Source organism: Astatotilapia calliptera, chromosome 7 (genome assembly GCF_964374335.1).
Source record: "Astatotilapia calliptera chromosome 7, fAstCal68.1, whole genome shotgun sequence".
Taxonomy (NCBI): domain Eukaryota; kingdom Metazoa; phylum Chordata; class Actinopteri; order Cichliformes; family Cichlidae; genus Astatotilapia; species Astatotilapia calliptera.
Window position 1 is genome coordinate 25883789 of NC_137428.1, and position 11261 is coordinate 25895049.

An 11261-nucleotide genomic window follows, 5' to 3' on the forward strand; every position below is an offset into this window, starting at 1 on the left:
GCCTTGTTTATTCCTTCTTAAATGGTTTCAAGCTATAAAAACAGGCCAGATAAAATAGCAAGGAGCCCACTTATACGGTTGAACATGCCACCAGATTGTCCAGGGAGCAAACAAACATTACAGAAAATATGGATGTCAGGATGTCATGGATCTGGAGACCAGTGCATTCTCGTTTTGTACACTGATCACTCACTAGGACCGCCATAAAGCATACTCTGCTTTTTCATCCATTTTGCATTAGAAGTGACCAAAATGTAAGAAAATGAACGTCTTGCTTCACTGAAGAAGAACTGAAACTAGTGACTGAGACCATGAGGTCATAAATGAAGTAAGCAATGGGGCATTTTTCAGGCATTTTTCTTTTTGCAGCTGAGAATGGAAGTTTAAAGAGGCCTCTTCATTGGCTTGACTTTTATGGGCCCACAGCTCCTATTTGGAGTTGTTTTGGTTCCACCTAGTGTTCACCTTGACCACTGCACACTACAGCATTACCTGGGCCTATTGTTCAGACACTGAGCTGTAAGTTTATACTTTATGTGACATTCCCGATAACCTGATTAGAGCATGTACTGCCTCCCAAATCAAGATAGCATCTTGTTAAGTAATTGAATCAAATGATAAAGGGCTGACTTAGCAAATGAGGAACTGCTACCAATTAAACAAATGGACTTCATTGACTAGATGGTAATGAAAATGCTGCACTGTAAAAACAGCTAGATGCCAACAACATCCATCTTTGTGTTGCTTTTATGTGGAAAGCATATAAATTTCACCCTCTATAATGCAATTAATAAATCCTTAACACAGCATCAACAACAAGGAAAAGAAAAAACAGAAATCTCTGCACAGGTCACTGATCTTTGGTTTAATTGTTTTTAGAAAGCGTCAAATAAGGCACAGTGAAATGTAAAAAGCACAGATGAACAAACTGTAATAAAAAAAAGCCAATATTGTAGATTCCAGAGTAAACGCATGGCTGAATGTTGGAGTGAGATTTTCTTTACTCGCCTCCACAGAGCTCGAGCAGGATTTTGCGGTAGTCACCAGATGTGTCTCCCTACGGGGGGGGTGGGGGGTAAAAAGGAAAAATTAGAACATATTTTTACAACTTCAAGGCTTCTGAACCCCCCCAAAATTATCTTAAATATTGTCTTGCAACATTTCAAAACAACATAAGGACATTACATAAAGTCAGAAGTGCATATATTACACCCCAGCTGATGTATTGCAAAGCTTTTGCTGACGAAAGGGCGTTACCGTCTCCTTTCTTCGGTGCCTCACCTTGATGAAGGAGTGTAGAGTTTTTCCATACATCTTCAGGAACTGTGCTTTAATGTCCAACATGTCAATCTCAGCCCTGGCTACCATTATCCGGATAAGGACACTGTCTGTAGTGCCCAGGCCCTGGAAAGAGAGAAACAAAAACTGTATTTGTACTGCACTGGACTCTGCCGCAGACTATAACAGCCTCGGACTGATTTCTTTTTGGCCTAATTCATAATATATTATGGCATACAGTGCTGTGCAAAAATCTTGAGCCACTTTTATTTTTATATCTACCTACAAGAAGCCTGACTTCCTTGTACAAAGTAGTTTTGAGCAATCATTATTCAGGCTCTCTGAAGGTCTTTCAGATTTTTTCCTTTGGACAATGGTTGATTTTTCCACTCATTTCCACTTTCACAGGGATGTTTTTTGTTTGCTTGTTTGTTCAAACCATTTAACACTAAATTATGAATTATAGAAGCATAAAAAAAATCTAAGGGAAGCTTAGCAAAGAACCAAGTTTAAATTGTTGTCTTTAGGCATTTTGTGACAGGCTACAGTAACAGCCTGTCACAAAAAATGTGTTTGTTCCAAAAAACACAATTTGCTCCTTTTCTTTTATTTGAACCTACAAAAACATAATAATAATAGTAATGTCAAAAATAACAACATTTGACAGGCGTGAAATTGTATTTTTGTACCAACAAGGTGCTATTAGCTGAAACCTGGGCAAATCTCAGCATGCCGTGCAGCGTGTCCTTAAAAATTTGGAAGAAACTGTGAGAACAAAAGAAAAAGTGGCAGGCTTAAGAAACCATCTACATCAGATCAACAGTATCTGAAAGTCATGTCCTTAAGAAATTAAAAAAAAAAAATCCAACAAAGACCTGATGCAAGGCTGGCTGCATCTCAGGAAGTAGAGGGTGTCGTCTACCAACTGAGTGGTCGGTGGTTTGATGCATGTCTGTATGGCTAAATATTTTTGGGAAAGATATTGAACTCCAAGTTTCCCCTGATGCATTCTTTAGAGTGTGTGAATGTTAGACAAGTGCTGTTTGAAGAAGGAAAAACATAGGTACATAGGTAAACAAAAGTGTTTTATATACCATAGTGGGCCATGTGCCACAGGACCTGAAAGATACATCCCGCCCTTCAGCTGATCAATCTATTGTCTGCCATACCCTCATCAGAAATGAGCTCAATAGCTGTCAAGAAGCCATTAATGGTGAGGTCCAACTTCAACATTAATGAAGCAGAGAACAGGAAAAAAGACAGACAACATCCAGAGTTGAACTATACTTGCAGACTTTTTAAAGAAATTACAAAAAAAACTGTCTGAGAGAGTTCAGGCTGTGTTGAAGCATAAAGGTTGTCATACCAAATATTGAATTTGCAGGCTCATTATAATTGCACAAGCTCTGTTTTTGCCTTATATGCTGTATTTCCATGTATGTTTGAACACATTTGAATAAATCTCTGAATCCATTTCCCATTTTCCTAGCAAAATATACAGAAATGAGGGGTGACAGGAGGCTTTTGCATACAGTAGCACTTAATGGAAGTAATTCTTTATATTTGTGGTTGTTTTATGATAGAACTGGAAGTGGAAGAAAGAAAAGTAGCTATGTATTACTGCATGAAATATTTACCTTCATTGATTTGTATAATCGCTCAGCAAAAAAAGCCGGCTTGTTCCTGATGCATTTCACTGCAAAGTAGAAAACAAATCACTGCACATGAGATGCAAATCGTAGTGTATGATGCAGAAAAACAATTTATTCTACTTGGTTAATATATTAAAAAAATATTGTGAACAGCAGCATTTATTTGATCTCTTGTGACTGAAGAGTAGGCCTTAAGTCGACCTGCAATTCCTCATTTTGTGCATTTTTAAATATTTAGTGTCAACTGATCAGTGTATTTTTGTGTTTCTGCAATAAACTTTATACAGACCACCTGGTAAATCAGCAGCAAATATTGTAAGCTTGCTTATTTATTTATTTTCTGTGCTAATTTGAACCCACGTGTATCTTAGACTTCATCTGAAGGATCACGTAACTGAAAAGACACACCTATAGCCAGAAAGACGTCTTCCAGGCAGCCAGACATCTCCCTCTTGATGCTCTCCTCAATGTCTCTCCCAGAAATCTTCTGATACTCCTGAAACACTGGAGTGGGACATAACGTGATTCATAAGGAAGTTGCCAATAGTGACCTGATGACTCACTAATTAAAAGATTATGTGATTTAACAAGTGATTTTGGTCATAAATTTGATATAATCATTAACTGAAATTCCTTTGGTGGCCAATTTAAGGAAGTAAGGCAATGCAAAGTATTTTCACATGACACCAAGCACTTATAGTACCTCGCAGCAGATGGTTTCGGTTCCTCACACAAAGCACTGTGAGGAATTTAACCTCATCTGTGCCCCATCGAGCCTCACCAGCCTCATAGATTTCCTATAATCACAGACATAAAATTGTTTATCAACCAGTCTCTACGCCTGTGTAACAGGCGAGTTAAATACACCACTTTTCCCTTATGACCTGAACCTTTACCTTGGCATCTTGAATAGCCTGGGCCTCGTCCACATTGGTGCTTTCATCCCGTCCAGCCTGCAAAACAGGAGATGCGTCAGCTCAAGAGAACGTGCGTACAAGATTAAGCAACAGAAAAAAGTAATATTAACTGGTTATTTTATTATGCAGAAGTGGCTCATTCTTCCTCTTCCCTGAAGAATAGATATTCGATAAAGGTCCAACTGACATTTTACAAGTACGGCTGAACCTGCTAGTAAATACCAGGAGGTTAATACTTCATACTTATAATCTACACAGCTTGACTTTGTTCCATTTGACAATGGTAGTATTTGCGATGCTGCATGCAAATATCACACTAAAGTCCAAAATGTTTGGGTTTCCTTACTTTTTTGATTGCTAAGATGCTAAAGGTTCTAAATTTTAAAACAAGCCGAATTTATTTTTCTGTTGTTTATTTTCTATGAATTTTAACTTAAAGCTGTCAAACAGTGTCCGTTCTTTGGATTAACACAGTTTAATAAAAATGCAAAATAGATAAATATTCACTTATGTCAGCTTTGTAAATGATCAGACGTCTGATTAAAGCTTTGTAAACAAACTGGAATAGAACAGCGGTTTGCTGGATGAGGATTTAGGGCACTTACATCAGAAAATGTTCAACAAATGACTTTTTTTTTGTTTTGTTTTTTTGTAACACGGTTTGGAGATACAGTGAAGTTCAGATAAGCATTAGAAATATTAGAAACTTCAGTTGGTCTGGACGGTATAATTGCTTGTCTACTTTTGCGTCTCTGGCCAGTGTTTCGCACACTGAATAACACTATAAAAAAGGTTGTGGGTCAAAGTTTGCTCACCGTGAGTAAAGAGACCAAAACCCTTTGAAACATTCCAGATGTATCCCCAGTTACAGCATCTTCCAGTTTCTTCTCATATTCTGCCATTAATAAAAAAAAGACATAAAATCATGTGACATTGTACTCTTTTAGTTTTTATTTTAAAATTACACTTACCACTAAACATGCAGTTCACTAAATGTACATTAGGCTCTGTTGGTTGTTAGTACTCGTAGGAAAGATGCTGTTAAGTTGCTACTTGCTCAACTAGTTCAGTCAGTCATTAAATGTGTCAAACTACCGTCAGCACTAATAACAGCTTCTCATGTAAATATTAGCCATACAGTAGATCAAGACTGAGCACTCTGGAGGATTCTTGTCGATAGCTTATACCGCAGGAGGCGTGTTAGACATAAGTAATATAGTAGATTCTCAGATTTCTACATTATGAACAACAGCTCGTGGGAAGAATAATATTTACTGCAGGCTTAAAAGGGAGCCATAATCCAGATTTCTATGAGATTCAAACAAAACAAAACTAAAAAAACAGATTCGGAAGCCAAATATTGACATTCACGTTCAGTTAATATTCATTCTTTTTAATCTAAAATTTCCAACTGTTATGCTCTATAGAAAAACACAACAAAGCAGACAAATCACTCAAGGCAAGGTTACTGAAAACCACTTTATAAATACTTTCCAGCTACTCTCATTTCACCCACAGAGGAACAATTCAGCAACAATAAACCGCCACACAGAGAGCAGCAGTGGCTTTTATGAATAATTTACAGCATCCAGTGTTTTCTAATAAAGGAGGTCATTGCAACTCCTAACAAAACACAGAGTTTTGTTGGTGCTACATAATATCATATATCATTGGTACCAGCTGGTAGGGAGACCTGACGAGGTGACACTGTTACCTTTCTTGTAGACGTCGTTGATGACTTTTACTTCCTCGTTTGACCTTGAGGCGAGGATATCGATGAGACAAGCCTCTTCGGTTCCAGCCCCCTGTAATAAATCAGTATTCCGTAAGCTGCACATTGGGAATTAAAGGAAAAGGCTGGCGGTATTCAATATATTTGTTATTGTCACATAATACCACTTCCTGAGGTTGCCAGTCCCAAGCAAATTTCTTCAATATTTTCCCCAAATCACTTCACACTGTTATAAACAGTGCAACTGTTTAAGTATACATGTATATAAGTTGAGCTACGGATTAATACATATTTGTAAAACAGCAGAGGGCTGATACTGTGTGCAGGATTAGCTCAAAATAAACTACAGTATGTAAATAACAGCAACCGAGGTGTGTCATTCAAAGACTGTGAACATAAATGATAATTTGTGTGACATAAAAATAACAGACTTGGCATACACAGATAATACATGTTGACCTTGGGGACAATAGGAAAATATACAGGCGCATTACTAAAAGACTAGCAGCTCTATCAAAAACCTCTTCAATCACCTTCATTGCATTTCTCAGCTCGTAGGCATCGTATACAGGCGCCAGCATCAGCAGACCCAGGACAACACTCCTGAAGTTCCCACTCAGCTCTGAGGACAGATCATCAGCCAGGTCCTGAAGGGGGATGGAAACAGATGAATGTTCTTATTGTTTTAAAGTTAGTCCTGCATTTATTACTTCTAGCCTGGACTACTGTAATTCAGTATTGTCATGATGTCCTAAAAACCCTCTGAAAAGCCTTCAAATGATTGAAAATGCTGCAGCAAGAATACTGACAGTCTACAAAGAGAGCACATTTCTCCCATATTGGCTCCTTGTCATTGGCTCCCTGTTAAATCCAGAATCAACTTTAAAATCCTTCTCCTCACATACAATGTGTTGAATAATTAGAGTCTAGCTTATGTACTGTATCATCCCGATAGAGCACTTCACTCTCAGGATATTTAAAGTAAACCGGGAGGCAGAGCTTTAAGCTTTCAGGTCTTGCTTCTGTGGAACCAGCTTCCAGTTTGGATGCAGGTCTCTACAGCGTCTCTACTTTTAAGATTAGGTTAAAAACCTCCTTTTTGATAAAGCATGTAGTTATGTTGGAACAGGTGAATCTAATCCTTCCTTAGTTATCCTGCAATAGGACTAGGCTGCTGGACAGCTTTACACACCTCTTTTCACTCTCTGTTTAATCATTAGGTATTATTAATCTCTTGCCCTCCACAGTGTGTTTTTGTCTTTTTGTCCCTCCCCTCACCCCAAACCGGTCATGGCAGATGGCTGCCCCTCCCTAAACCTGGTTCTGCCCGAGGTTTCTTCCTGTTAAAAGGGAGTTTTCCCTTCCCACTGTTGCCAAGTGGTTGCTCATAGGGGGTCGCCTAATTGCTCAGGTTTTCTCCATATTATTATAGGGGCTTTGACTATGGAAGTAGAATATAAATCACCTTGAGATGACTGTTGTTGTGATTTGTCGTGATATAAAAAAACTCAAGTTGAATATTTGGGGTGGCTGTAGCTCGGGTGGCAGAGCAGGTCAGCCACTAATCAGAAGGTCGGTGGTTCGATCCCAGGCTGCATCCTGGCTGCATGCCAAATATCCTTGGGCAAGATACTAAGCCTATGTTTGCATACTGGTGGTGGTCAGAGGGCCCGGTGGCGCCTGTATCCGGCAGCCTCACCTCTGTCAGCGCAGAGGGCAGGGCAGCTGTGGCTACAATGTAGCTTGCTATCGCCAGTGTGTGAATGGGTGAATGTGTAAATGTAGTGTATGGACTAGAAAAGCGCTATACAAATGCAGGCCATTTAAGTGAATTTATTAGGCTGTGTCAGTGTAACAAACACAGACTCTCTACAACATTCACTTGAGTGAAATGGATTTATGTTGACCATGACTTCACTCATTCCAACAGCATTTGGGTCTCCGCTAGAGGGTGTGGTTCTTGGAAAGAGTTTTGGTGAAAAGAGGAGCTTGTTCCACTCAGCCCCACCCCCTCCCCGTGTGGGTGTCCGCGTGTGCAACATGACTCACTTTTCCTGACTGCAACAACTCTGCTCACTCTGCTGTTCCCATAGCTCCCCTCAGTGAACTTTCAGTTGCTTTTAATGACTTTGTACCAGATGTGCAGTGTGTACAGTGTGCAGGGAGATAAATATTATCTTAATATGTCAATACAATAAAGATCTCAAGCTTCCCGTTTTGTTAATATATTGAGCCCCATAATCAGGAAACAACCGAAGTGACAGTGGGTAACACACCTATGTGGGTTCAGTCTGTGTTTTTTATTGACTCAGACCTTCCTCTTCTAGAAAACTCACAAGCCCCTCTCCGTATTAGCCTTTATTTGCAAGTGTTATTCATTTCTGCTTTGCAGTTAAAGGTTAACTTGCACCTTATCACTTTACCCCACCTAAAATAAGGACAGTGAGAGTACACAGCGGAGTAAGAGGCAACACATCTGCTGTTATTGCCAACAGCATTCATCAAACTCATTTATATATTATTACTGTATTTAAGATGCAAAGGCACATCTTCAGTTATGAATGGACTACTTTTGCTGCATCTCACCTTCCCCACTGTTTGTTTGTAGGCAATTTTGATGCGCTGCCTCTGGGCAATAGTACGGTGGGCCAGGATCTCAGTGATAGCTGCCTCATTAGTGCCTGAAAGAAATTTCATAGACTCAGGTTATGTAATCTTAAATGCTGTCAATCTTGAAATAAAAGGACCATATTTATTTCTTTTGCTGGAAATGCATTTAAAAGCATAGGTTTGGTCATTTTATGTAGGCCGTAGAGTCGGGCGACACTGCTGCAGGCCTGGAGATTATCCTAACACAAGGTTGTTTGTTCCCATGGCCATAGAAACCATCTGTTTCCAATGGAGCTCAAACAAGAGTCAGGAGAAGATTATTAGAGTATCAAACCCGAACAGCTTGAACATTCCTCTCCATGAATTTGCTGAATTTGTTAACACTACCAAATGCTGAATGTTAGAGGGGATCTACATAGCACCTACACAGGATCTCCCTGCTTGGCTTTAAAACAGCATAATCCATGACAAAGCTAGTCTACTACTACAACCTGCATGATAAGCAAGACTCATTTCCTTCCTTATCAGGAGTGAAAATGTTGCAAAACACAAAGGTTAAAGATTAGTCACTGTCAGAGTAAAAGATTACCAATCAAATGGACTATAAAGGAAACACTATGATACCCCATGACTGCGTGAGCACTGCGCAATGTTGAAATTCGTTTTCAAACTTTCCTTCAGAAGAAGGGCGAGACCAAGGAGAATTTATTTTCTCCATAGAGGGCTAAGGATATCTTTAGCTGATGGTCAGTGGGTGACAATGGTGTTGGATCACTCACCAGCTCCTTTCATGGATTCTCTAAGCTTCTGGGCATCTGCGTCGGGATTAAAATTAGCAGCTTCAGTCACGGTTCCACGGTTTCCGATCTGATTACAAATGACAAAAATACAATTATTAATCTATTAAACAGAAATTAAATAAGTAAACACAAAGCTTAAAGTACAACTCAATCATTTTTCCCATTCATGCCATTTTTAAATAATCTCACTATGTACACGTGAAGGGTTTGACATCAATTTGTTTGAACTAGTTTAACACATCTGTGTAAGAGCCAATTTTAAAGCCAGTATCCATTTCTCAGAAGCTTATCTGCCTATCGCAAATTTTATCTTTTTCAATAAGTAGAAAAATAAAGATATGCAGATGAGCATTTGTAAACATTTTACAGAATTAATTAAAAATATATGTGTAATAAAGTATGTCTGATTATTGATCATTTATGCTAAAGTCAAAGGCATATGTGCTACAATGCATAATTATTCTTCTATTCATGAGTGTTAGATTATTTTACAGTTTTAAAAAGCAGGATTGAATTGTAAGGGCTCTATAATCTTGTTTAGGGGACTTGCATTGAACATAAAAACAAAAAAATTAAGCAAAACAAAACTATTTAATAAACTACCTTTATCACGGGTTGCTGAACCTTTAACTTGTCTTTAATTTGAATGCTGTGTCGAAAGTGCAGTGACTCCCTACCGGTGATGCAAATTCACACATGAACGTGCAGCTGAGAGAGACTTACTGCTGCCATTGTAGGAAGAGTGTAGATTTTCAAACTGGAAGTCCTGAAAGCTACAAAAGAACAGATTTAAAAAATGCACAATGAGTACTTTATTACGTTGCAGGGGCAGGAAGATGTTACAGGTTTGAATGTGGCCTTCGTTAACCTTTGATCAATATTGTATACAGGTCATCATCTCACAGAGGGTTTCCACCACACGACGTTTCGTCACAGGTTCTCATGTGTCCTACATCTGTGGTGGTTTCCCGGGAGCTTATCTCATTAAACGTGTTTGTTTGGATACACCTGTAATTACTTCACTGAGAGGAAACCTAGTACACTCCCACCTGGTTTTATCCCTGTGGAGATCAACTTACCCTGTTCACTTCCATCCACTTATGATCCGGCACATTAAATGTTTTTACCATAAATTATACATAACATGACTAATCTCCCAGTATTTGTCTGTGGAGATATTTGATATTCAAACACGGGAGCCTAAACTCTGCACTTAGGGTTAGGGCCACACCTTAGCGGTGTGTAATGTAAATATGAGGCATGCGATTCTTGCTGTTGCCAAAGCGCAATAGTGCAACCTAATGTAGAAATCCTCATTTGCGTGAACAAACCAATGCCTTGCTTGTCAGGGTAAACTCTTGCACTTGATCGTGCATGGAGGGGAAAAGTTCTAACAACTGCTGGATTATAGTTTTCCTGTTAGTAAACCTGTTTGGGCTGCTCACGCTCATTCTGATTCTCCGAAAGCGAGCAAGCGAATTGTCAGTGAATTCACATACAAGGATAAACTAAAAGCTGAAGCTCAAAAACGAAATCGACTCATAGTGCCAAAGACATTCTTGAAACTGAAACTTATTGATCGATGCCTTATAGATCTATGGTTCAGACGTGGTTAGATACGAAATATAAAGAGTACATCGCGTCGATTAAAAAGTCAGGAAACAGAAGACTTTACAGTTAACTTGTCTTAAACTCAGTGGGCACACCCTACAGACAGATAGACAGAGGAGCTCCCGCCTAATCTCCACGCTGACAAAGTCACACCGCAAAACAGCGTAAATAAATGACTGACCGGTGCTAAAGTATAGCTTACCTGTCCCGGAGACAAAACTACTGAGCCTGAAGTCAGACACGAAGGTAGATCGTCACAGTACAGCGAACTCTACAGCTTATAACTACCAGCTGTTTTTCTTGCGCCTCCCACGGACGTCAGTTTTTTGCAGGGTCGTTCGCGTTTTGAGGTGCGTTCGCGGAATGTCGGCCAAGGCATTGCTTTGTTCCACTGCAGAAAAAAAAAATTACCTTATAACTCAGAGTCAAAATTTTGAGATATGCAGGTACATTTTATGTCTTGTAAAATCTATTGTAAATTATAAATATATTCTAATGTTTTTTTTTATTTTCAATCACTTTATTCCATGAAATTGAACATACACAACGTAAATTGTAACATAAAATGACATTATTTTTGTCTCCATTGTTTTTTAATTAAACCTATAAAATCGAAAGTAAAACATAAATGCAGAATATGTCTTTATATAATTGAATTTTA

General features: G+C 38.8%; 1 protein-coding gene across 2 annotated transcripts; it reads right to left on the minus strand.

Annotated features, from left to right (window-relative positions):
* Positions 1–844: 844 nt before the first annotated feature.
* Positions 845–10990, minus strand: anxa4 (annexin A4). Of its 2 annotated transcripts, none has more exons than XM_026173946.2 (13): positions 10803–10990; positions 9713–9762; positions 8969–9056; positions 8166–8260; positions 6113–6226; positions 5562–5652; positions 4663–4742; positions 3827–3883; positions 3634–3727; positions 3339–3434; positions 2916–2974; positions 1282–1404; positions 845–1057 (listed from the first exon to the last, which is right to left on the minus strand). In XM_026173946.2, exons 2-13 carry the CDS (start codon positions 9719–9721, stop codon positions 1001–1003), a joined length of 963 nt encoding a protein of 320 aa, XP_026029731.1. In that variant the 5' UTR covers positions 9722–9762; positions 10803–10990; the 3' UTR covers positions 845–1000. The 2 variants fall into 2 exon arrangements, with proteins under 2 accessions (XP_026029731.1, XP_080160433.1); XM_080304307.1 differs by having other exon boundaries at positions 9593–9762; positions 10803–10947.
* Between the last annotated feature and the right edge of the window lie 271 nt (positions 10991–11261).

Coding starts and splice junctions, on each gene's coding strand:
- anxa4 (XM_026173946.2), bottom strand. Junction 6,227..8,165: donor ACAAACAAACAGTGGGGAAG/GTGAGATGCAGC, acceptor ATCCCCCTTCAG/GACCTGGCTGATGATCTGTC. Junction 1,405..2,915: donor GATTATACAAATCAATGAAG/GTAAATATTTCA, acceptor CTCTCTTTCCAG/GGCCTGGGCACTACAGACAG.